A 27,999-nucleotide genomic window follows, 5' to 3' on the forward strand; every position below is an offset into this window, starting at 1 on the left:
ATATATATATATATATATATATATATATATATATATATATATATATATATATATATATATATATATATATATATATATATATATATATATATATGTGTATGTGTATATATGTAATGTGTGTATATATGTCAGAGAATCAGCCCCTTGCGTCCTTAGTGTAAAGCATATGACATGGTGTATGTTTGTTCATTGATGTGACAGTGTCTGGCAACATACTATTGTTCTTTTTATTTCTTTGTGTTTGTGATTTGTCTTGATGTGTTTGTGAAACTATAAAAGCAATCAATCAATGTATTACCATAGTGTCTTTATACCTTCATCACTGTAGGCTACATATTAATACTACAACTCGTTAAAGCTATAAAAAAAATACCTATGGTCATTAATTTAGCAGTGGGAACAGTCATTTTGGAACAGTGTGTGTCTACAGAGAAATGTGAGATAGAAAAAAAGCCAATGCGATTTTGTGTTTTTCCTCAATATCTCTGCAATGCCTGCGAGTTACCAGTAACTGTATTTGTCATACCATGACAATTCACGACAACTTTTAAAACGGATCAATTATTATTTATAAATCGCATTCAGGAAATTGGGCGTCAGAGTGAAGGAGGGGGACGCCAAGGCGCAGAGCAAACGGCTGTTCACCAAGACATTTACACATTCCTGCATCACATACACAGTAACTTTGTATTGTTTTATCCACAGAAGATTTGCAAACTCTTTGTTCCAGAGACAAAAGCCACAGAGTGGGCAATCAAGAGACACTGGCTAAGTTGATTTGACACCCTCGGTGCCGCATCAGTCTCTCCCCTGAGCTCTGGGGGACCCTGATGGAAACAAGACAAACGTCTTTCTCAGGTCTGCATCCCCTTAACAATTGTATGTATTGAGCCGTACTGTATTGTACCCATTCTGCAATCTGTTAAATAAAGTTTTCATTCATTCATTCATTCACTCTGAGCAAATCCGCTCGCTGTTCTGTTCTTATTCTTCTTCGGCTCGCAACCGTCTCCCGGTCTGACTTCCTGTGATAACGGTCTAATCTACACTGCTGCCACCTGTCGTCACGGAGGAGAATTGCACCCATTTTGTAAAAAAATAAAATAATAATAATTAGTACAAAATACGTACCAATCCGTGCGCCGGCCGCCACCGGCCGCCATCTTTGGAGGATCACTACTATCACTACTGGCCACTGTTGCCAACTGACGAGCTGTGTCTTTGCCCATTTCCGCGTCGAACAGCCTGCAAACTACCTGCCGTTCTATCGCCATGCTCTAAGACAAACTCTAACCTTAACCAACTAGACCAATAGACGCCTACTATCCTAGTCTATGCTTGGACTCATTGCACTCATTATGATTGTATACTGTAGATGAGAACTATTTTATTGCACTGCACTATTGCACTATTTTACTCTGTCTATTTTATGCTAATTTATGTCTATTTTATTGAACTGCTCTTATTCTGTAAATTTTTATACTTGTTCTGTCTGCACTTTATGCATTGCTTTTATTGAGTCAGAAACCTGCTAATAGTCTTACATAGATTTTAATGACAGAAATATATTACAAATATAAATTCTCTGCTCATTTCATGCCCGTCTACAATTATGCCAATTTTATGCACATTTTATGTCTATTTTGTGTCTACATCACTGCTGTGAAGCACTTTGGGCTGCAATTCTTGTACGAAAGGTGCTATACAAATAAAGTGTATTATTGTTGTTATTATTATTATTATTATTATTCCATTGCGAGAAATCACCAAAACATAACAATATGCACAAAGAGTGTCGGAAGGTGGGGAGAAGAATAAGAGGCAGAGGTTTCATCCATGATGGCCATGAGATCTTCTCACCAGCCTGTCAACATACTGCACACAGTTAATGAGTTATTCTCTCTTGCTGGCCCCAGAAATCTGATGGAGAAATTAACTATCTTCCTCTGGTGGGAACACAATTGCTAGGGACGTTGGCGAGACACGTCCCCCCCCCCCCCTATAGCTTCTAAACCACTGCCATCTCCAAAAGGGCAGGCGCTCGCTCTCGAGGACAATTACAATGCATGCATGTATTGTTCACATGTGTAAACAAACGGCCGCTCATGAGCGGGGCAGTAAAAACAATGGGACAGGGGAGGGGGGGTAGATGGCCTCATAAACACAATACTACGGTAAATAGCTTGTTAAAATCACTCTTTTCAAGAAACGGAATTTCATTCAGTCCAAACAAAAGGAAAAAAAAACACTGATAAAGGCAATTCCAAATGTAATGATTTATGCCGTTTTTATAACTCTTATAATTAGGTTATTTGTATGCAGGAGCAGCGTGGCATCTATTCTTGGACCGAGAAGGGAGGGGAGGGGAGGGGTTTGGGGCGCCTATACAATATTAATATATAAAATATGTTTTAACTTATTACCCTTCACAAAGGGGTGAATTTATTCACACCATTTGAATAGAGATTTCCGTACGTTAGATATAAATATGGGACCTATTCTTGTAAGATATATCTAAGATTTAGTTCAGCCACCCATTAAATGGGGTCGGAGTTTTCACTGAGGATGGAGATAATTAAATTTCTTGGCTTATTTGGCTTGGAGATCATAATTGTACTTCTATACCGTACATCTCCCATCACCTTAATAAAGCGTCTCTTTTTTACGGCCTTCATAATGTGTCTGGACCCCCGTCATCATGCCTGTGGAAGGAGAGAGCATGACTTCCCCCCCCCATTGAGCACGATTTCAGTGTCGCTTAGCTATGGCTTAGCTCTCATTTAGCTGAGAATATGTCCGGCTAAATACAGTATAGCTCACTTTTAGCCCAAGCAGTTTGTTTAATTAGGAGAAAAAACAACCAGGTGCTCAAAAGGGAGAACTTGGTTAGCTCAGTTCAATATAGGTTAAGGTGCTCTTGGATCACCGGGAATGCAGAGTTCAGAGAAGAGAGTCGATCCAGGCACTCAAAAAGATGTAAAATCCAGAGGGAAGATGGTTAAAAGGCCTTTATTAAAGGTGGCTAAGTCATTTAAAATCTAATCAACATGTTTCGACCATAGCCCCTGATGTTTCGACCCCTGATGAAGACCGCTATGGTCGAAACATGTTGATTAGATTTTAAATTACTTAGCCACCTTTAATAAAGGCCTTTTAACCATCTTCCCTCTGGATTTTACATCTTTTTGAGTGCCTGGATCGACTCTCTTCTCAGTTTGTTTAATTGTTACATATATCACCCCAAACATCTGTAAACATCTAAGATGTTCAATGGAGGTCCATATTATGCAAATAATCTTTCAATTGGCATCGAAAGTGCATGTATCACTTCACAAAATGGATAGCTTAACGAAACTATAGACACTATAATCACTGGGATCACCCCTTGGTATAGAAAACAATCCGTAATGCGATCTCAACATCAGCCCTATTGTTTTATCTGGCAACAGCGTTGGCTGGTAATGATTGTGTAAAGAACCCAATTTATGTTTTAGATCTAAATAAGACATAGCCCTGTTCGCCATTCATTTCAATGTAACTTGTTCACCCAGGGCATACGCAGATAGACAGAAGCCCGGGGAGGTAAGTTCAGTAAACAATCACACACACAGTAGGGAGACTGGGGTACATTGAGCTAAACTGCTATAGGGATAAGTTGTGCTACTGCTACCCCTTGTTTCTAGGAAACCGTACAAAAAAGTGAGCATGATAAAGTGGTTAGACATGTATGTTTTTTTTTTTTTTTTTTTTTTGTGAATTTAATCTATCATCAGTTTCATGAGGATTGTGTTTAGACCAACATAGTTCATTTGAAATGTGTTTTATATCTCAGTTGGGGTATCTATATAAGCTGCAACATGAGATAGTAAACCTAGCATGAAAGTGCACCATTTTAGCTGTTGGGGCTTGTTAAAGTTAGAGGTTCTATGTAGGATTGCAAGTAACTGTCTAACTGCATATATAACTGTTTCCACTAGAGGGCGCTCTAGGCGGAGCCACTCATGATACCACCAGGTGGCGAGTATTTAAAGAGATGTCTCCTCCCCCTCTACCTCTTTTCCACCTGCCTCTCAGAGAGAGGAGAACTCTAGTACTGCTGCTGTTTAACATGTGAATGAATAAACCACGCCAAAGGCTAAAGATAGAAACCATGCCTCTTGACCACATATTGTCGCCCCATAGCCAGATTCTGTCAACAGGGCTAATAAATTACATGTGGTTTCTCTGGGGTAAGTTGAGCCATTTGGCCAGGGGCAAGTTGAGCCGATAGGAGGGAGACGGCTCAATTTACCCCGCTCATATGCTCAATTTACATCAACTGAGTCGGTAAGGAAAAACAACTAGCTGAGCAACACAAAATGGATGACGCTGACGGGTCAAAATGACCATGTTGGTTAGAATGTCCTATAGTGGAGGAACAGAGGAAAAAAGACTGCGTAGTCTGTACAAACAATGGAAAATGTAAATCAGAACATCCAAAGAAAATGTAATGAAAGACATATCAGGAACGGAATTGGCTTACAATGAAATAAGAGAGTGTGCCACACCATCCGCTGAGCTAAGATGCAAGCGAGGCTGTAACTAAAGACATTATGAAAATAGTCTATAAACACTTATCAGCAATAGACAGCCATTTTGATGCAGAGCGTGAAAGGCACCGTCTCTGTCAGCTATACTACTATGATTATCAAAGGAGGCACGATACAAAATTATGCAAGAGGAAAGAAAGCAAAAGGAAGAAAATAAGAATAATGGGAGAACACCACAGATAGGAATTAGACACAGAGGTCTGAATATCAGTGTCTACAAGCAGGCTATGACAGGAAACTGATAGTCAGCCCATACAGCAGAACAACAGACAGACACTGTATACCACCAAAACCCTCACATTGTCACATCAGCGCCCCCTACTGAGGTGTCCTATCTGGCCCAAGCCAAGGAAACTATAAAAGAAGGAAGGGTCATCATGTCAGAATACCAGCGTTCTATGCTCTGCTGGGTGCCAGACTGTGGTGCCTGTTCTATTGAAGCCTGTATTAAAATAAAAAATATACAAGCTATCTGAGAAAATATACATCAATCAATCAATATATATATATAGTTAACAATTGTGGTATATTCTAATCACAATACCTAAGGTTATTTACAGCACAATGAGGTTGCTATCTGGAAGGAGGGAAAAAGGACAGAGTGATAGAATGGTCTCCTCACCTGACTTAGTCAGATGAGAAATAAGCTTGTGCAGCCAGACAAAAGAGGAACTTATGGTCCAAACTCATTTATTTGCCGAGAGGCCAAAGGTGGATAAGCAATCAGGTACATACAGGAATTATTCATCATTTTTCATAAGACATGATTGTACAAAAGGATTGATGAGATTTACATAATCATATAGCCCATTCACAGTGGCTTCTTCACATCAAGACAGTTTTGCACATAAATAGTAGTCATGTTATGTCAATGAAACGAGAATGTACTGAGCAATACACATGGTTAAACCTGGTCTAACATTACACTAAACAACACCCAAACAGTGGGTTCCATGATTCACTTACATGTATTTTGCCAGGCACATTCTCTGGTGGGCGATGGAGGCGCAGCATGACCCCCTGGGGTAGGGTGTGTGGCTGGCCTCCCTACTAACTTTACTGATCCAATATTTATAGGTTAAATGACCTCACTATTTTTAAACTAGTTCAACCAATCACAAGTATCTAAAAACAGGCGGTGTTCTTGTTGGGGCTATCTGCCCCAACATGTCCTTGTCGTGTGGGGGTTGGTGTCGGTGTCCCCCTCCTTTGGGCTGTGGTCTTCTCAGTCCAGGGGGTCTGTGGCCTGTGTCTCCTCTGAATGAATCCAACACTTTAACATTCCTTCGTGTACTATTTTGATTTTCCAATGTACATGGTTCATGCAATGATCTATAGATCTCTAATATCACCCCAGTACAGTCATTGCTTCTAGGCTGATACCAAACATCATAGAAGACAGCACCAACCTTTATTTACCAGACTGACACTTTGTATTACAACTATGATTTAAAGCTTATATGGTTTACAACAAGAGTGAAATAGCTTTATTACTTAACCAGTTTGACATTCCTAAAATGGTATTCAAATCTTCTTTGTAAGTTACTTTCTAAATTGATATGGTTTAGTTTCCTACAGACTTAAGACATTATTTGACCTGTGTGTCTGGTCTCTAATCTATTATTATGTGGATTCAAACAGTTTTAGCATGCGGGGGCTTTTATGACCTGTCCCCTGTGTCTCCAACTGTTCTCCTAAATACAGTTGGGTAAACAGTAACATGAGAGGGGGTTGCCTGAAAGCTCCCCAGAATGTCACACAACCCTGACCATATTTGCATCTTCATTGTTTTGTTACCCTGAGAGTCCATGTAATGCTACAGTTCAATATTAAAGCATTATTTTGAATTAACTATTATAACAGATATTTTCAGTTTCAGGGTTGATCTAACAGTCTGCTCAAGTCAATATACAATGCAACAAATTGTTGCATAACCTGTTTAAATGACATGGCCATAAATGAGGAGATGGTGATCCCACTCATGGAACGTTTCCACACTTGGCACCAATCCAATGTCATTTTATTTGGTTGTTTGATGTGTGTTATTTCCCTTACCTCTGTGATGTATGTACCATTTGTCTCTTTAAAATCTTTTCTTGGTCCCCTCTCCTCGACCCTGTTACCCTCAGAGGGGACATTCAGACCGTAAAGAAATACGTCTGTGTCCCTGCTCACAAATGTATTATTTTTTTTATCAATCTGATGATGAGGCATACGGAGTAAGCATGGAATGAGCTCAACCAAGTTCAGCCATTTGTCGTCGAAAGAGCTTTCAGGGACAAGCTGTCAAAATGGCCGAAAATGCAGTCTAAAGACGCTGAAGGGTTAAAGGAAAACTCCAACATTTTGGGAAATTAGCTTATTTAACATCTTCCCTGGAGTTAGACAAGAAGATACATACCTTTTTTGTCTCTGTGCGTGCATTTAGCTTTGGGAACAGTCGCTCCGTTAGGGTAGCTTAGCTTCATCACTGGAAGTGGGGGAGATCCGGAGCTTCATCACTGGAAGTGGGGGAGATCCGGAGCCTGAAGTTCCCTTACACTGTATACAGTCACGAAATACACTCCAAATACAACTCCAAAACGTTCATGTAAACATGTTGTGACCTGTGTATTCACCACGTGGAGAAATAAAAAATAATTGAATTAGACAATTACGTTTTATAAGCAAATATACTCAGAACTATTTTTTGCCTAACCACTCCTCTCTGAGCGCAGTCAGTGATTTCAACGTGTCGTCGTGATTGTTGACATTCTCATTCATTCAAAGGATCCGAACCGATTGAAGTTTATGGATACCATGACTTAAAATCCTCTTACCTTGACGATTAAAAGCCTCCCCAATTTAGAAAACAGTAATCCAATGGCTGGTATTGATAATATACTACTAACTACTGGACGCTAGGAGCTAACCGGAGCTAACACAGAACAGGATGGTAAAGCATATATAATGACTTCCTTTCTGGGGTTTTCAAAATAAAAGTGCAACGTTTATAGCAGCGGAAAAAGTTTATTTTGTACATTATCTAACGTTAACACGAACCTAAACTAACGTTACAACTAACCTAAAGTTAGTTTAGGTTCGTGTTAACGTTAGATAATGTACAAAATAAACGTTTTCCGCTGCTATAAACGTCGCACTTTTATTTTGAAAACCCCAGAAAGGAAGTCATTATATATGCTTTACCATCCTGTTCTGTGTTAGCTCCGGTTAGCTCAGAACGTCCAGTAGTTAGTAGTATATTATCAATACCAGCCATTGGATTACTGTTTTCTAAATTGGGGAGGCTTTTAATCGTCAAGGTAAGAGGATTTTAAGTCATGGTATCCATAAACTTCAATCGGTTCGGATCCTTTGAATGAATGAGAATGTCAACAATCACGAAGACACGTTGAAATCACTGACTGCGCTCAGAGAGGAGTGGTTAGGCAAAAAATAGTTCAGAGTATATTTCCTTATAAAACGTAATTGTCTAATTCAATTATTTTTTATTTCTCCATGTGGTGAATACACAGGTCACAACATGTTTACATGAACGTTTTGGAGTTGTATTTGGAGTGTATTTCGTGACTGTATACAGTGTAAGGGAACGTCAGGCTCCGGATCTCCCCCACTTCCAGTGATGAAGCTCCGGATCTCCCCCACTTCCAGTGATGAAGCTAAGCTATGCTAACGGAGCGACTGTTCCCAAAGCTAAATGCACGCACAGAGACAAAAAAGGTATGTATCTTCTTGTCTAACTCCAGGGAAGATGTTAAATAAGCTAATTTGATTAATAAATGCCTCCCTGCAAGTTGTGCCTCGTGTGAAGGGTGAAGTTCCTGATTGGTTAGCATCCCGTTCGAATCGTCAGGTTACGGTAGCCCTCGTGGAAGGTAGAGTTCACCACCTTTGAGGATTCCACTAACTTTCTGTCCGTAGAAGCAGAGATAGCATGCAAACCCAGTCACTTCTCTACATGCTCTTCGCTTATCTAACTCATCCCATATCAAAAGAAGCACAAAGGGAAACAAAGGCAATGTCTTTACCACTCAAACTGCCATAAACAGTGATAAATCAATATCAAGCGATGGAAAATCAATACCCCCCCCCAACATGTGGTGCAAGGATGACAAGCATCAAGTGCCCAGACTTCATGGAAAAGTCCCTTGAGGGTCGACGAAGACACGTGTGAAATCAGGTCACAGCAGCAAGGAATGTTGTCACCACCACACTTGTGATGTATATGCAAGGCAAGACCCTTGAAGAGAACTACAGAAGCCATGAAGGTAGAGAAAGGTATCCATTGTGAACACAGCTTCAAACACGGCAAAACAAAACCAGCCATGGCACTTGTAACATGTCTGGCTGTGTGATGTTAACTTGTTAGCATTATAGCAAAGAGCTACTCAGATGTTGTTGCTGTTGGGATTTCGCACACAGACATTTAGTTATAAAAAATACTCTTAGGCTTATGACCATACAATGCCTAGGTCATACCGCTATATATTCTCTCAATATACATATAGATCGACATATAGATTTACAGACACTAGCCAAATGGTTACTAGAGAAGACAAGTTGTGCCAGATGGCAGGTAGACAGGAAGTCAAGAAGTCATTGGCTCAAATGAAATAAAATTAAACCTGTAGCTACATCAAGTACAAACAAGGAGCGCCACTTAGTGACCAAAACATGGCACTGCAACTAAATAATAACAAAGATATAGTAGGCACATAATTTGACTGTTACACACTCAACGTCACTAGAGGGGGTCACTCATGCAGCACTTCCATGACCCTGTGTGGGTGTCCTCTGCTATGAACCCATCCAAGGAACAGCTTGCCTATGCATTATTAGACACTCAAGCAATGAATTACAACAAACGCCTACCCTGTGAAATTGAAACATACCACTATGAGAGAGAATGATCATGAAGAGTGAAAGGGTATCTGGGCTCCGCGTGAGAGGCTACAATTCATGCGTTCACATCGACCTTCCTCGTTCATATACAAAAGACTGCATTCCTGTGAACCGTTATCATATACCCACACAGGGGGTGTAAAGTACTTGAGTAATTGTACTTCGTTACAATACTTAAGTACTGCTTTTGGGGATTTGTACTTTACTCGAGTAGTATTAGGTTTGTATACTTGTACTTTTACTCAATTACATTTAAGAGAAAAAATACATACTTTTTACTCCGTACATTTAAAATGCATAACTACAAAGTATGAAGTACAAATCTCGCAGGTCCAACCATTTTAATTAGTATATTTGTTTCTCTGGCTACGTTAACGTTATTAATCCTGCGGCCGCACTTTATTTAAAAACAGCCAATCAAATCCCCATCAATGGAAAATGAACCCACCCATACCCATGCTGATTGGTCCTTGTGCAAGACTAGAAAGCAGGGATCTTTGATTAACACTTTGAGTGCCAACGACACTATATGTCGTTAGTTCATGCCGACCGTTGAATGCCAGCGACGACATATAGCGTTTTTTTTTATTTTTTGTATTAGCGATTTGAAGTCATATTTCATCAATCTAGTCTCACGTGAGTGCTGCAAACTCTCTCTGAGCTCCATTGGGAAAATACCGCCCCCTATCGTCTCTCCTTGTTGTACTGCACCCCATTGGATTAGACTGATGGGGGGGGGGGGGGAAATCCAGTTTCCTCATTTTACTTCTCCGGCAAGCCATCAGAAAAGATCCAAGTAATTGCAGAGCCGCAAAACAGCGTGGAATACATATTTCCAGTACCCAGCGCTGAATCAATAAATGCGATCGATATTTGGAATGGCGATCAGGAATTGGAATAATCTTTTTGGAGCACATCTGATCTGAGGTAAGGAATCTATTTGACCAGTCTTAGGATAATCAGACCTTTTTTCACAGAGATATCAGCGTGTGCCATATGTGTGTGTGTGTGTGCGCTGATCAGGAAATGAGAGAATAGATTTTTTAAGTACACATATACTATCGATAATCTAGCGTTTATTTGAAAATGATTCATAAATACGCCGAAAAATTACAACGTTTTTTGTGTATTCCAGAATATTCCAGTAAAGGCCGTTTATCACAGCATCTTTATATTTTCCTGAAACTTTCAAGAAAATGAGGGTTTTTCAAAATGGTATAAAACGGAAATGAACCGATTAAAAAACAATCCGTTTCGACAATGTTGACTGCAAACAAGTCATTGATAAGCGACGGCCAGAATAGACACATAGCCATAATTTAAGACATAGTTTATGCATTCACAACGCTATCATTGAAGTGGGTGCTGGCATTCAACCATGTTTTGAGACGGGGACCCGTGGCATCCAAAGTGTTAAACACCTGCTATTAGAAGAATAGTTTAGTACTTAAGTACTAAAAAGTTTAGTACTTAAGTACATTTAAAAATAGAAACTTTTTGACTTTTACTCAAGTGTGTTTTTAGCCAGATACTTTTACTTGAGTACGATTTTGAGACGGTACCCATACTTTCACTTAAGTATAATTTCTGGGTACTTTTTACACCCCTGGATGAAGGACACCTAATTGGGTACTGTCCCAGAGCACTAACACCCAGACAGGTATTAGCAGGAAAGGACAACAAGCCCTATGCCATTTTTAGAAGTTGTTGTAAAGCCCCTATTAAAGAAATCCAAATTGGATAACAACACACTAGCAAACTACAGACCGATATCAAATCTTTCATTTATTATTAAAGTACTGGAAAAGATAGTCTCAGTCCAAATAAATTCCTTTATTTTTTTTTAACTCAATTTTTATTTGCATTTTTGTATTACAAGCATACAAACAACATCACATTTGAATATTATTATCCTCTCAGTCGGTCTTCCAGGTACATATTATATAGACATAATGTACAACACCGTTAAACAGACAAATTATAAAGAAAAAAAAAGAAAAAATGTAATACCCAAAAACAGAAATAATAAATACCGACTTAAGCAAAAGTTCCACAGACATAAATAATAAATTGAACAAACATAAAGCAATCTTCCTACCCAAATGATAGAGATAGAGAATACTAACTAAAGCAAAAATGTGTGACATGGGTTCAGAGACCCTCCTTGAACCTCTTTCCTCCTTTACCCTTCTCCCTCTTGTGTTGCATTTGTTTCTTCCTCTGTGATGTCGTTTTCGTTCCCCTTATAGTCCTCCCACTTTCCACATCTTTCCCCAAATTTCTCTTCCTGTAACCTCAGCATGTGTGTTATCCTCTCCATATCCTGTATCTCTTCCACTATTCCTACCCATTGTGCTATTGTCGTGGGTCTTCCTTGTACCACAGTCTCGTTATTGCTTTTCTGGCCGCTATCAACATTATCTTTATTAAATATTTGTCCCCCCCTTGTATTCCCTCGTGTGTCAGGTCTCCTAAGTAAAGCACCAGTCCTGTTTGTGGTAATCCGTATCCTAGTATTCTGATCATTGCCTCCCCTATCTCCCCCCAATACCCCTTCAGCTTCTGACATCCCCAGAATATGTGTGTGTGATTTGCCCCCTCCTTCCCACACATCCTCCAGCAAGCTCTTTGTGTTGGTGCATATTTTCCCTTCAGTTCTGGGGTTATAAAGAATCTGATTATGTTTTTCCATCCAAACTCTTTCCATATCCTCGATCCTGTTGTTGAATGTTGTACCTCGCATATGTTCCCCCATTCCTTCCCTGTTATTTCTATCTCTAGCTCTCTCTCCCATTTCTCCCTTATGTAATCGGTCGTGTGTCCCTTGCTGTTCATTATAGCCCGGTATATTGCTGATATTACTCTTCCTTGCCCCCCTTCGTATGCCCATACTATCATCTTTATTATTCCATTCTGGTCTTCGTCTTTGGCCCCCCTTATTTCTTTGTTGTAGTAGTCTCTAACCTGTAGATATCTGAAGTGGTCCCTGTTTTCTAGTCCAAATTTATCCTTTAATTTTTGTAGTGTCTGCATTTCCCCCTTCTCTATCATTTTGTATATCGCTGTTGCCCCCCCCCCCCCTCTCCCACCTTCTGAATCCATGGTCTAACCCCCCTGGTTTGAATCTCTTGTCATGTGCTACCCATCTCAGGACCCCTGACTGCTTCTCCAATTTGTGTGTTTTTATTACTCTGTTCCATATGGTCAAGGTGTATTTGGTGATTGGATCTAATAGTCCCTCTTTTTCTTTAAATAGTTCCCTATCTCCCACCAGAGCTTGTACCTTGTATCCCTCCCCTTCTTTTTCAATGTCTTTCCATCTTGCCTCATACAGTATCTGTCGTTACACCAGCACGTCACTGCTCTCAGTTGTGCTGCATAGTAATAATCTTGTAGGCTGGGTACTGCCATCCCTCCCTCTTCCTTTGGTAGTTGTAGTGTTTTATATCTGACCCGTGGTCTTCTCCCCGCCCATATGAACCTCGATATCAGTCTGTCCCACTCCCTGAATTGATTCTGTGGTATTTGTATTGGTAGTGACTGGAATAGGTACAGTAACCTTGATAGTATGTTCATTTTAATGACCTCTATTCTTGAATTGAAGTCCAAGGGCATTACTGTCCATCTCTCTAAGTCTCTCTTGATGTTCTGATTTATCTGTGTATAGTTCGCCTCATATAGTTTCTCCACCCCTCTCGTGATGTTCACCCCTAAGTATTTAATCTTGTCCATGTCCCATCTTATCCCGTACTGTTCCCTAATTTCCGTCGTTGGGGTATAGTTCCATGCTAAGGTCTGTGTCTTTGTCACGTTTAGTTTGAAACCTGAGTAGTGGCCATATTCCTTCAGTAGATCCATCAGTGCCGGGAAGCTCTTGTCTGGTTGCCTCATGTATACTATCACGTCGTAGGCCTAGTTTATATTCCGTTCCCTTTATCCTTACTCCCTTAATGTCCTCGGTCTGTCTGATCAGTTGTGCCAGTGGTTCTATGAAAACGGCGAAGAGCGTCGGTGAGAGACAACATCCCTGTCTGGTAGCCCTCTCTAATCTGATTCTATCTGTCAAGCTGCCATTCACCTTAACCCTCGCTGTCGGTTCTTGATATAGCGCCTTGATCATCTTCATCGCCCTCCCGTTCAGTCCGAACCTCATCAATGTTTTATATAAAAATGTCCAGCTCACACTGTCGAATGCTTTTTCTGCATCTAGGCTAATCAGTACCGCGCTACCTCCTTGTTTTTGTATCTCCTCTACTATGTGTAATGTCTTTCTCACGTTGTCCTGTGTCTGTCTCCCTTTAATAAATCCAGTTTGATCTTCATCTATAATGTCTGGCATAAACGTCTCAAATCTCTTTGATATTATCAATGTATACATCTTGTAATCCACGTTGAGTATGGACACAGGTCTGAAACTACTACATAATTCTCTATCCTTTCCTTCCTTCGGTATCGTGGTGATTATGGCTTCCTTCCACGAGGGGGGCATTTTTCCCTCTTCCATCGTGTGTCTGAACGCCGCCCCTAACATGGGTGCTAATTCAGTTCTAAATGTCTTGTAGAATTCCGATGGGAATCCGTCGCTCCCCGGAGACTTGTTGTTTTTAGCTCTACTAATTGCCTCTTCCAGTTCTCGTTCCGTAATTATTTTATTTAATTCTTCATTCTGTTCTTTCCCTATCGATGGTAGCTCTAGCTTCTCCAGATATGCTTCTATTTCCTCTTCTCCCGCTGCTTTTGGCTGTGTGTATAGTTTCTCATAGTATTCTCTAAATGTCCTCTCTATTTCCGCTGGGTCTCTCAATATTTCATTAGTCTTTGTATCCCTTATTGTGTGTATCGTGTTCAACTTCTGTTGCGTCCTAATTCTCCTAGCCAACAGTCTGGTCGCTTTTGGTCCCCCTTCATAGTACGTTTGTTTCATGAACCTCGCTCTCTTTTCTATTTCCGTCAATAATTCCCTATTTATCCTGGCCTTTACTTCTTTGATTTCTCCGAGCGTTCCCTGTTCTTTTGATATCTGGTGTCTCCCCTCTAGATCCTTCAGCTTCCCTATCAGATTGTGATATGTCTCCGTTCTGGCTTTCTTCAGCATTGCTGTCTTCTCCATCAATTTCCCCCTTATCACCACCTTCAGTGTGTCCCATAGAATGTTGGGGTCTACCGTCCCCTTGTCATTTTCCTCCTTATACCTGGCTATCTCCTCCTTGATCTGACTCACCACCCCCTTGTTATTTAGTATTCCTACATTTAGTCTCCAGATCGTGTTCCTCCGTCTCCCTTCTAGATCTACTGTCAGATATATGGCACTGTGATCCGATATGTCCGCTACTCCTATTCTGCTCTCCCGTACCCTGTAACTGTCCCCCGTCGTCATCAAAAAATAGTCTATTCTCGCATATGTCACGTGTGGTTGTGAGTAATGTGTGTATTCCCTGTCCATGGCGTGCATCCCCCTCCAAACATCTGTAATTCCCATTTCCATCATCTGAATATTCATATATCTACTGATGGGTGCTCGTCCTTTTCTAGTACTCGTGGTGTCTAGGTCGTGATTCAGTACTACATTAAAATCTCCCGCGCATATCAATATCCCTTCTAGTTCCATCACTATCATATCAAAAATGGTCTCATATAAATCCCTCTCACTCTCTGGGGGTGCATAAACATTCACTAACGTAACCATTTGGCCCTCCATTTTCCCCTTCACCAGAACAAACCTTCCCTCCTTGTCTCTTACTTCCTTGATCAATTCAAATTTGACTGTGTTTTTGATTAACGTGATTACTCCTCTCCTCGGGTTCCGTTTAAAGGAACTATAGTATGCATTTTCATATCCAAATCTCTTCAGTTTCTCATGATCCTGTGCTACCAAATGTGTCTCCTGCAGAAAAATCACTTCCATCTCACTTTTTGTACATTTCAACATCACTTTGCCCCTCTTTATCGCATTATTCATTCCATTAACGTTTAACGACATCATTTTTATACCTTTAACCATTGTCATCTTTCTTCTTTCGTCTGTCAGTCCCCCCCATGTCACATTCATTCCCCCCTCCAGTTGGAGCCTCCGCTCTCTTCACCGAATACATATAATGATTAACATAAATACAAAAAAAAAAAACTTTACATAAAGTGCTCCCAAGGCGTTCGGGGGGTCCCTGTGTCCCCCCCTGTCCCCTGCTGGTGGGTGAGGAGTAATTGCTCTCCTAGTGAGAGGCCTCCTCCTGACGGCTTGGGGGTTTGAAGCCTTTACCCCCAACCGCTCGTCATATTTGTCCAGCTTTCTTACTGTTTTTTTTGCTGTCGAGCTCCTGGTCAAAAGCGCTCTGTCCTTCATTCTGACCAAAGACCCTCATTTCCTAGGTCCCTCTCAATGTGTCTCATATGTTCCAATGTCCCTCCTTCCTCCCAAACCTGTGTGTGGTGTCTTCTGTGTATCCCTTTTTACTTTCTTTTCCTCCCCTCTATTTTCTATGTGATGTCCATTTATCCCCTTAATCCCTTCCAACTGTGTTACTCGCAGCGTGTGTCTATGTATTTGTTTCAGTATGTTCTGTGTCCCGTCTATCATACCTAGTTATATTTCCATTTATTTCCTCCATCAGCATGTGTATTATGTGTCCATGTATACGTTATGTTCATTCCTATATCCTGCCTCTACCTGGGAATGTGTGTAGGACCTGCGTGTTATTGCTACCGCTGTCGAGTAATCATGATCAAACGATAGTTTTTTCCCTTCGATTTCTATCTTCTTGGTCCACGCGGTTCTGAGTATCAATTCCTTAATCTCAAATCTCAGAAAGTTAATAATCACCGCTCTCGGAGGTCTGTCCGGTTTCGGTCTCGGAGCCAACGCCCTGTGGGCCCTCTGAATCTCCATTTTTTCCAGTCCCGTCTCCTTCAATTGCTCTTTGATAAGCTTTTCTACATATTGGGTCACCGATTCCCCTTCGACTCCTTCTTTCAATCCCCATATTCTGATGTTATTTCTCCGTGACCTCCCCTCCATGTCCGATATCTTTGTCTCCATCTGTTCTTGTTTTTGAATCGCACATGTTAATACCTCGTGTATCTCTGTGTTCCATTCCTCCGCTTGCGCCGTTCTAGTCTGTAACTCGGTCACGTTTCTGTCCTGTTCCGCCATCTTCTCATCCACCCTTTTGAGTTCTGTATTCATTTCACCTCTGAAGTCCTCCTGTTCCTTCCTCAATTCCTCCCGTAACTTCCCAATATAATTCCTTATCGTGTCCGTGTTCAGTTTTATCGCCGCTGTTATGTTCTCCAATATCCCGGCCTGCATGACCACGGCCCATCCTGGCATTCCCGTGTCTGCCTCAGCGGGACCTCCCCCTTCTTCCGCCTGTCTCTTCTCGGCTTCGCTTCGGGGACTCTGTTTCTTCAAATTCTCCTCTTCTCGTGTGTTCTCCATTTCTCTTTCCTTCACAATCATTGTCTCTTCCTTACTTCTCGTGTGCATTTTCATTTTTAATCACTTTTCGGGTCCTTTTTTATCCGTTTTTTCGCTCATTTGACCAGGAGCTCTACCGCACGTGTGTTACTCGTCTGCTCTCATACCGGAAGTCCCAATAAATTCCTTTCTTAAGGAAAATAACATCTTAGAAGTCTTTCAGTCAGGTTTCAGAAGATATCACAGCACTGAAACTGCTCTCACCAAAATAATTAGTGACCTCAGACTAAACACTGATGCAAATAAAGTCTCTATCATTATCCTGTTAGATCTCAGTGCAGCATTTGATACTAACGATCACACCATCCTAATCAATCGCCTTGAAAAGCTTATTGGGTTCTCTAATTGTGTATTGAACTGGCTTAAAACATATATCAGAGGAAGGAAGTTTTATGTTTCTGATATGTCTGAGAAATATGAAAACTTATTTTCTCTCTCTATATGCTACCACTCGGTGACATCATCAGAGAATATAGTGTTGACTTCCACAGCTATGCGGACATATCCACTGAACCAAATTATGTGACAGCCAAAACTCCATTACCAACTGCTTGTTGGCAATAAACAAATGGATGAACGATAACTTTCTTAAATTAGATTTGAACTTCAACTCACATATAAACAAAGTGACGAAAACATCTTTCTTTCACCTCAGAAACACAGCAAAGGTATGACCATTCTTAAATCAAAATGATGCTGAGAAGCTAATTCATGCCTTTATATCTAGCCGGCTAGACTACAGTAATGCACTCTTCACTGGTCTCCCCAAGAAAACCACTGAAAGACTCCAGCTCATTCAAAACGCTGCAGCTAGAATGTTAACCAAAACCAAAAGAAGAGAACCCATTAGTCCTGTCCTACTGTAGCTACTCTACACTGGCTTCCTGTAACTTTCAGAATTTACTTCAAGGTCCTCCTCCTCACATACAAAGCTCTAGCTACATTGCTAACTCTAATGAACACCAGCTAGAACACTGTGATCATCAGATGCAGGTCTATTAGTGTGAGGTTCGCCTTTCCCTTGACCTTTAATTCCCTGTCTCCTCACCTCACTAGCCCCCACCCTCGCGTTCGTTTACTCTCGTTTGCTCTTCAGCAGCCACACCCTTGGACTACCTGTCATTATGTGTTTGATTGGTCTGGTGCCGAACACACACTTCTTGTTCGAGTATCAATTACCATCACGCACCTGATGTGTATTCTAATTAGCGCCCTTTTGGGCTTTAAGTACCTCGCTCTTCCCCTCTGTCCTTGTCGGGTCGTTCCGTATCATATCTCTATCACCAAGCTCCTTCGGGAGGTTCTCTGTCTGTAGGCTCCTACGGGAGTTTCTGTTTCTGTCTGTATGCTGTTTTATCTCCGGCGTGAGACGAGGTGCAAGCTTTGGCCACCTGTCGCCGTTTGCCTGGAGGGAGACATTGTACTGCGCTCTCTAATCCTCTACGGGAGGTATTCCAGTGTTCCACTTCAGACCTCCGCGCAGCAGACGCGCACCACTCAGACCTCCGCGCAGCAGACGCGCTCTTCACTCCAGACGCGCATCCAGACGTGCATCCAGACCTCCGAGCCAGACGCGCTCTTCACTCCAGACGCGCATCCAGACGCGCATCCAGACCTCCGAGCCAGACGCGCTCTTCACTCCAGACGCGCATCCAGACGCGCATCCAGACCTCCGAGCCAGACGCGCTCTTCACTCCAGACGCGCATCCAGACGCGCATCCAGACCTCCGAGCCTGACGCGCTCTTCACTCCAGACGCGCATCCAGACGCGCATCCAGACGCACTCCAGACGCGCATCCAGACCTCCGAGCCAGACGCGCTCTTCACCCCAGACGCGCATCCAGACGCACTCCAGACGCGCATCCAGACCTCCGAGCCTGACGCGCTCTTCACTCCAGACGCGCATCCAGACGCGCATCCAGACGCACTCCAGACGCGCATCCAGACCTCCGAGCCAGACGCGCTCTTCACCCCAGACGCGCATCCAGACGCACTCCAGACGCGCATCCAGACTCCGCGCCAGATGCGCTCTCCGTACCGGCGCGTACTCCAAGCAGACGCGCACCACTCAGACCTCCGCGCCAGATGCGCCCTCCGTACCGGCGCGTACTCCAAGCAGACGCGCACCACTCAGACCTCCGCGCCAGATGCGCTCTCCGAGCCTGCGCCCTCCTACTCCTCCCTGTAAGCAGCTCCAGCCCTCGCCCTGTCCAAGGCCTTGACTCTGTTTCTCTCTGTCCCTGTCCAGTTCCTTCTAGTCCTCCTAGTCCTCCCTGTCCCCAGCCCGCCTCCGCGGGCCTCTGTCCCTGTTTCCCCTCTCTAGTCCTCCTAGTCCTCCCTGTCCAGTCCTTCTAGTCCTCCTTGTCCAGTCCTCCTAGTCCTCCCTGTCCAGTCCTCCTAGTCCTCCCTGTTCCTGCCTTGTCCCTTGCCCTGGCCCAGTCCGTTAGCCTTCCCTTAGCCTTCCCCTTAGCCAGCTCGCCTCTTAAAGGCACTGTGCCTATTTTCCCAAGTTCATGTTTTCCTGTAATTTGTGTTCTCCCTTAAAGGGACAGTGCCGTTTTCTGTTGTTTTCAATAAATGCCCAGTTCTTGGCTTACTCTCATACCTGTCTTGTGTTGTGCGATTGGGGTCGGTTACAAACCATAACAATTAGAGGTCACTAGAAACAGTCATAAGAAGATCGGTGATGCAGCCTTTGTCAATTACGCGCCAAAATTGTGGAACACATACCCATAAATATCAGGGAAGGGAACAGCTTAAATCAAAGCATTTGATTAATCTTATACCTTTATCACTGCACTTAAATTACTTGCACTACTAATTTATCTTGCAGTTCAAGTTCAAGTTTCAAGTTTCTTTATTAGTTGTCATACAGAAATACAGGATACTTTTGTATGAAATGCTTCTTTCTGTTTTGCTCCTAAGAGTGTGCTAGGTAAAAAATAGATAATTATAAAAAGTATAAGTATAAAATAGAAAGTCAAGTACTTAAACAAGTGTAAACAAGACAAACATGTTCAATATACATATGTACAATATACAATGCAGAGTAGTTACAGTACAATATAAATGGGATGAGGTAAATGGGATGAGGTAGCTTGTGGTGCAATATACAATGCAGAGGTTACAATACATAAATGGGATGAGGTAAATGGGATGAGGTAGCTTGTGGTGCCACCTTGTGGCAGGTAAGGTGAGGTGCAAGGCAGGTATTTGCACTTATTTTATACTGCGTATACTACGTGTTTATTATTCATTTTGTTTTTATTTTATGTTATTTTAATAGTAATAATAATATCTTAAATTTATATAGCGCCTTTCAGGAGACCCAAGGCGCTTTATCCCTGCCCCTACTAGCTGAGGCTGGTCAATTACGGATTCCCACAGACAGGTGGAAAGTATGGCACCGTGAGCGGGGGTGTGTGAACGATTTTACAGACCAAGTTTTAAAAAGAGAGGGCGCAGAAAGGTCCTTATTGCTATTCTAGGGAACAGGAATTTCACAAACAGCAAAGACCCCAAAATTGTGTTTATTTTAAAATTTTTAAAATTTTTACATTTTCTTATTCTTTTGTATTTAATTTTTTTATTATTTTTTAAACAAACACATAAACAAACTTGACAACACACGATTAGATATACAAGCATTGTAAAACAGTGTACATCCGTTAACTCATCGTTTGGATAAATGTCTTATACAAGATATACCCCTAATACCTGCTATCTATTCCCCTACACACATATGCTCTTGCTCGCACCCCCCGCCCTGGACCCCCCCATGGATAATCCGTCCATTATCCTTCGCTCCTTTATTTTCTTTTTTTTATGTTTTTGTAACGAGATTACAATAATTCAAGAAGCCTATTGGTGGCCTAGGTGGTGATGACAGAGAATACATTTTGAGCTTCAATGAATTCATGAAGGAATACATATAGATTCAATGTGCACAAATATCACTATATGGAACTGGTAGCAGAGTTTGTTGAGTGGAGTTAGGTGAACTGTTTACAGATTAACATCACTAAAACCAAGGTATGCTTAGTAAACTTTTGTAAGTGATATTTATTTTGTGCACATTGAATCTATGTATTCCTTCATGAATTTATTGAAGCTCAAAATGTATTCTTTCCTTCCCTTGGCCCTACTCCTAACTTTGGAGTGCCCTCGTTCCGCAAAAAACAAATAGGCTGATATGTACAAAATATACATTTCACAACAGAAACACAAGTCCTTTACGTTCTCCCTTCTACCCCTCTGTTTCGAGTCAGCATCTGAAACACTCTGTTTGGAGGGCCAGTTGGAGGGCTACGGTATGTGAACACTACCCCTAAATCCACAAACACCTACCACGCGCAAAACAGAGGGGTTGGGTCAGGTGGTAGAGCCAAGGGGGGTATTGGGATTGGGCCTATATCATAAAATAGTTTGATACAATATGTGGATAAAGTGGGAGGCTATAGGCTATAGATGTTATTTTAACTGACCATGTGCTACATGCTAATTAGAAGTTGATGCTAACTTCTCACATTAGAAGGCAAATTATTTAAATAGTTTAGCCTACTCTGGCCATTGCAACAAAAAATACCAAACTAACTGTGGTTGCTCAGTGTGCATGCGTGTTTGAGTGTGTGTGCGCGTGCATGAAATGGTCTGGTCTGGTGTGTGTCTGTGTGTGTGTGTGTATGTGTGAAAGAGAGAGAGAGAGAACATCTTAAAACTGTACCATTGTAACCAGATGACCATTAGAACCAAATTGAATTTATAGCTCCATTGTCCCTGAATTAGTTATTTGAGCACTTCCAAATGCTGAGAAAAGAACTTTATAGTTGATTTTCTCGGCCGGCAAGATTCAAAGCTTTATTTCGAGTGGTCAATGATTTATGTAGACCAAACAACAGCAGAGACAATCAACTGGAAGGTTGGGCACTTCTCTCCTGGATGTTAAGACATGCTAAAGGAGCCGCAGTCCGAGGACAATGCTGCTACAAATCCTGTTCAATCATATTGGGTTCTAAAGGTCATGAGTTTACAATGGTACAGTATTAAGATGCTACAGCTCAGCTCTCTCTCTTTTACGCACGCACGCACGCACGCACGCACGCACGCACGCACGCACGCACGCACGCACGCACGCACGCACGCACACACACACACACACACACACACACACACACACACACACACACACACACACACACACACACACACACACACACACACACACACACACACACACACACACACACACACACACACACACACACACACACACATTTAGAATCTTTATTTATGTCCACATAAAGACAATGTTTAAAGGACACAAATATTATCAGTGCACTTGTACATTGAGGGATTATTCTGATACAATCGTGCCCAAATTGACAATGGCAACCAAAGTTACAGACTCACATGGATGATGAACCTGACAATCTACACACAGCTCATGGATACAGATAGCAGCGTCTTCTCCAAATTGCCCGGCTGCCAATAATTGCTGACACTGAGCAATATTTTGCTAATTGTTTGGCTCTTCTCTTCGGAAGACCGGCCAACTGAAGGCCTCTAACACCCAATTTATGGACATGACCCAGGCTTCCAAATATGAAGACTAAAAGTTTACAGTTGTAGCCGAGTTGTGATATGGTATGGTCTAACAGTTGATATTTTAGCATTTTGGTTGTAAAGGCTTCAGACTGTACACACACACACACACACACACGCGCACACACACACACACACACACACACACACACACACACACACACACACACACACACACACACACACACACACACACACACACACACACACACACACACACACACACACACACACACACACACACACACACACACACACACACACACACACACACACACACACACACACACACAAGAGTATTTTTTACTTGAAGGAACAGTTCACTTTTGAAACTCACTTTACGTCGTTGGTTACTGAAAGCGTTAACCCTTTGTAGTGTTGTAGTGAAAGGGTTAACCCTTTGTAGTGTGGTAGTGAAAGGGTTATGTTTAAATGACCAGGCCCAGAATTAAATCCATTCCTGTCTCTACCACATACCATACCAGAGAGACAAGGAGATAGATACCAGTTTCCTCTCTGTGCGTTCAGTAGAAATCTATCTGGCTGCACGGTATAGCCTAGCTTAGCACAATGAATGGAAGCGGACAGTGCCGGTTAGCCTTCGGGAGAGGTGTTAGTTGGACAATGCCTAGGCTAACTGGCACTGTCTGCTTCCATTCCATAACCGTTGATTTAACGTAATTTAAACATCTATAGAAATCATTCCAGGGACAGGTGAAGAGGGAGGAGCGCCGTGCGGACGTGATGACAGTAATGTAGCGTCATCAGTTTGTTATTAAATGTATACAGTGTGAAGGCATAACCTCTTGAATTGACTCAACCACAATGAGGAAAAAAGTTATTGTTTTCAAGGCTACCTCGGGGCATACACATTGTAGGGGGGAAACAAAACAGAGAAAGAAAAACATTTCCCATATTTACCTATCAACTTGTAATTTCATTTGACTTTGGGCCATCTACTGTAATGAGAAAAGAAATGAAGAAGAAAAGCATTTCTTACCCAGCGCCTTGTCAACACACTTGATTTTACTGGGAGGGCAGATATCAGCGGTTCCTGGAGAAAGAGAAAATGAGGCAGGGTCAATCAGAGACGGAACGATCAACAACCCGCCACTATAAGGAACCTCTCACTGTGTGAACACATCACTCTCTACAGCTTATCATTCATCTCACAATGAAGGTAGACATGCATTGGACATGTTTGCCATGATTGCATTGAGAAATGGAGCACCCCTCCCTCCTCCTCCCAAAAGGCATATTTAGAAAGTCTTTAAAAACCAATCAATGATTCACCTTCTCACACGGAACAAACACACACATCAGCCGAGCCACTAATGACGGGAAATTCATCAGCGAGCACAATTAATCACGGATGTGAAGCATGTCCGCCAACAGAGAGAGACACAACAAACTGGTCCTGGAGTTAACGTTTTCTTGGAAGGGAGGAAAAAAAAGTCTCCCTTTTAATTTGCACTAGAAAATATTGATTAGAAAACGTTAAAATCAGGATGCAGATGAGCAAAGGGCCTCATTATGAGACTGACTTGTTTCAACGGCTTCTCCATAGAGACGGAGTCAGCTGTGTGCCTGGCTTCTCTGCTGCTGCAACCCTCTCCTCCCTCCTCCTCTCCTCTCCTCCTCTCGTCTCCTCTTGTCTCTTCTCCTCTCCTCCCTTCTCCCCTCCTCCTCTTGTCTCTTCTCCTCTCCCCTCCTCTCCTCATCTCCCCTCTTCTCCTATCCCCTCCCCTCCTCTCCTCTCTTCTTTTCCCCCTCCCTCCCTTCTCCTCTCCTCCCTTCTCCCCTCCTCCTCCTCTCGTCTCCTCTCCCCTCTTCTCCTCTCATCCCCTCCTCCCCTCCTCTCCTCTCGTCTCCTCTCCCCTCTTCTCCTCTCCTCCCTTCTCCCCTCTTCTCCTCTCCCCTCTTCTCCTCTCTTCTCCCCTCCTCTCCTCACCCCTCCCATCATCTCCTCTCTTCTCCTCCCTCCCTCCCTACTCCTCTCTTCTCCTCTCTTCCCCTGCTCTCCCCTCCCCTCTCGATTAGAATGGAAATAACCTTGATTCACATGCCACACAATAGAATATAATATAATCAAGGTTATTTCCAATCAGTGACGCCTGGTTCTGGAAACTGAAAGGTCGATGTGAAAAGGGGTCACGAAAAGATGTAAAAATGCATCATCATGTTTTTTTTGTCTTGTGAAATAATTATTATTTGAAGTCTAGCCCTCTTTCAGTCATAAATCAAGTTAAATAGTCTGCAAAAGGGAAATGAAAATCATAATTGTGTGTCAGAATTCACTATTCTGTCAGTACTTTTAAGTATGGATGTCACGATACCACTTTTCTTTTCAGACCAAGTAGGGGAGAACGGGGGACGTTGTCACACGGGTAGGTTGTCACATTCATTATATTTCACCACCATAGTTCACCTACATCAGGGGTGGCCAACCCGCGGCTCGCGAGCCGCATGCGGCTCTTTGCCCGTCAATGTGCGGCTCTTCCATCCATAAAAAAAAATAAAAAAAAATAAAAAAAAACTTTTTTTTTAATTTTTTTTTAATTTTTAATTTTTATTTTTTTATTTTACTTTTTTTTTATGTCACTCATTCCATAAGGACGTAGAATAAACATTTACAATTTTTTTTTAAATGGTCCATTTGCATGTTCTTGGTATCTGAATCTAGGGACATAATGGATCAGTGTCAGAAATAGTGTGTCTGTTACTAGGCTTGAGTAAATTGTAATGAACCAAAGGAGAATATCAATTCTATTTAAAAAAAAAAATTATCTTTGACTGTAAATAACACCATGCTAAAATTGACCAGACCTGAAAAATCTAAGCAAATGAATAAAGGGAAGATGATTAAACAGAAGGTTTTGTTTTATGGCAATAACGTTCAGGTTTGTGGGAGATAATCCCAAAAAATAAGAGAAATTAAAAAGTAAATCCAGAAGTCGGATGATTGACAGGGGCTGGTGTGAGCTGGGTAGGGTAGTTTTTCGAAATTTGAAAGCCCTGAGTCTCTTCCTACAAAAGACTACACTCACTTTTGGCTGTGCCACTTCCTCCTGTCAATATGCGCCGGTTTCCGACTCAATGCCCTGAGATTTCTATAATCTTATATTTCACTAATAACAGTTAAAATAATTGGTAAACAAACATAATGCTGAAAATATACACTTTTACTGTATATCTCGGGCTTAAGAGGTTAACCCTGTGAGGCCCAAATTAAAAAGAAATTAGCAACGTCAGAGGCCAGAGGGTGGGACATATAAACACATTTACTATCAAATAGCATTGTGAGGCTGAACAACAGGACCAATTGACTATACATGTGCTTAAAGGGGAACTATCTTATAAATGGCTTTTTTCAGTGTTTACCATTGTTTCTTAGCTATGTGGACTTATATTAATAGGATATATGTCTCTAATTCTCATATTGGCGAATTCTTCCAATTCTCCTCTCACAATATTCACCCTCACTGAACTGAGTCATCTGAAAATGTGCATATCTGTGATGTCAGAGATTTCTCAGCTGCATAATAATGTGGCAGTTGATGTGGCAGTTGGCACCAGGCCACACAGTGGTTGGAGCCCAGCCTCAAAACGGCTTAAGATCTTGAGGTAGAAAAATGCGGTTTTTAGTACTTGATTAGAAATACAAAACAATGCATTTTTTTTTGAAAAAAACCTAGGTGTTCCATAGACTCACAGGAATTGTGTAAAAGTGCCCAAATAGTGAAAGAAATAGTAAAATAGTTCCCCTTTAACATTTTTTAAATAAACATTGTTTTTTTAAATGGCTAAAAGTGATTTTGTAATTTTGCAACCGTGGGTCTCACAGGGTACTTTTAACCCTGTGAGGCCCAAATAAAAAAGACATTAGCAACTTCAGAGGCCAGAGGGTGAGACCTATAAACACATGAAGGGTGCCGTGACTGAAAAAAAAGGTTGAGAAACGCTGGTATATGGTGTGGCTCTTTGTGGTACCACAGTCATTTTTTTGTGGCTCTTAGTCTCTGACTGGTTGGCCACCCCTGACCTACATTGTTATCTTTGGAGTGAAACAGCTGAACTTGAGGTGAGAGGACTTTTTGTGTTTTTCATGTCCATTTGTAAATATTCCGCTCCTCAGTATCTTTCTTCTAGGCTTTTCCACAATTGGTTTATAATGAAACAATTATTACCCTTAAAAAGTGTGAAGGGATAGCTATAGTTAGATTAGTTAGTAGTATAGATAGTATAGATTGTTGTTAGCTAGCTAACGGAAGGTTATGTATATAACCTAGTTCTATGAGTTAAATGGTGCACTCAGCACCTGTTCTGCACTGTACTTCACTTCGTGCACGTGCACTGAATAAAAAATTCCACCATGTACCTTTACATCGTAAACATCCGTCTGACCACACCCCCTTCCACTTACCTTCATAAGCAGGTGTGTGGTCACCTACTCGCCTCCTTCCCAAACTTTCACCACAAGGCGAGATCAAGAGCCGCGGCCCCACGACTACACACACGCACAACCCGCATGCCACCCGGGAACGAATGGAAGGAACAACCTCGTTACTGCCCCCAGAAATCACGGGGGTTAAGAGCAAACCCAACCCCGTGGCAAGGCCGGAGCAGCGGAGCGCAAAGGAAGACCCAGACCCACTGAAGGGACTGGATCCCCTGGAAAACGGGGGCCCGGAGAGGTCAATGACGCCAGGCATCAAGACCCCACCAGGTGGTCACTTAGTGACACCGCCCCCCACATCGCCAGCATATTCGGATAAGGCCCCTCCAAGAGCGGGCCCTTTCCCCCCAATAGCACACCGTCTGGCACACTGACCCTGCATGGCCGTAAGCACACAAAAAGGTTAACCAACGGAAGCAGGCAGTGCACCGGGGAAACCAGGCAAGTTTTCCAACTTTCTTCTACTAACAACCTCGTCAAGTGGGGATCTACCGAAGGCACTTGTGGTGAAAGTGAAGAAGGAGGTGAGTAGGTGACCACACACCTGCTTATGAAGGTAAGCGGAAGGGGGTGTTGTCAGACGGATGTTGGGATGTAAAGGTACATGGTGGAATTCTTTATTCAGTGCACGTGCGCGAAGTGAAGTACAGTGCAGAACAGGTGCTGAGCAATCCATTAACGTCATAGAACTAGTTGTTAGATAGCTGTTCTGTATCGTATGGCTCCGCTCGGCGTCACTACTGCACTGTACCTCGCTCGTGCACGCACACTGAATAAAAAATTCCACAATGTACCTTTACATCCCAACATCCGTCTGACCACACCCCTATCAGCTTACCCTCATAAGCAGGTGTGTGGCCACCTACTCGCCTCCTTCTTCGCTTTCACCACAAGGAAGTGCCTTCGGTAGATCCCCACTTGACAAGGTTGTTAGTAGAAGAAAGTTGGAAAACAAGAGATACGTTGACATCATATCTTTA

At 42.2% G+C, this 27,999-nt stretch overlaps 1 protein-coding gene across 1 annotated transcript in view; it reads right to left on the minus strand.

The window, feature by feature from the left end:
- asic4a (acid-sensing (proton-gated) ion channel family member 4a) overlaps positions 1–27,999 on the minus strand; it is a gene marked incomplete at its 3' end in the record, with an annotated part of 434,161 nt that overhangs the window by 49,127 nt on the left and 357,035 nt on the right. The window contains exon 5 of the mRNA XM_084313966.1: positions 23,564–23,617. Coding sequence (XP_084170092.1) covers positions 23,564–23,617 — 54 coding nt within the window. The remainder of the gene's footprint in view (positions 1–23,563; positions 23,618–27,999) is intronic.

Source organism: Notolepis coatsorum (assembly GCF_963971535.1).
Source record: "Notolepis coatsorum genome assembly, chromosome: 5".
Lineage (NCBI taxonomy): Eukaryota > Metazoa > Chordata > Actinopteri > Aulopiformes > Paralepididae > Notolepis > Notolepis coatsorum.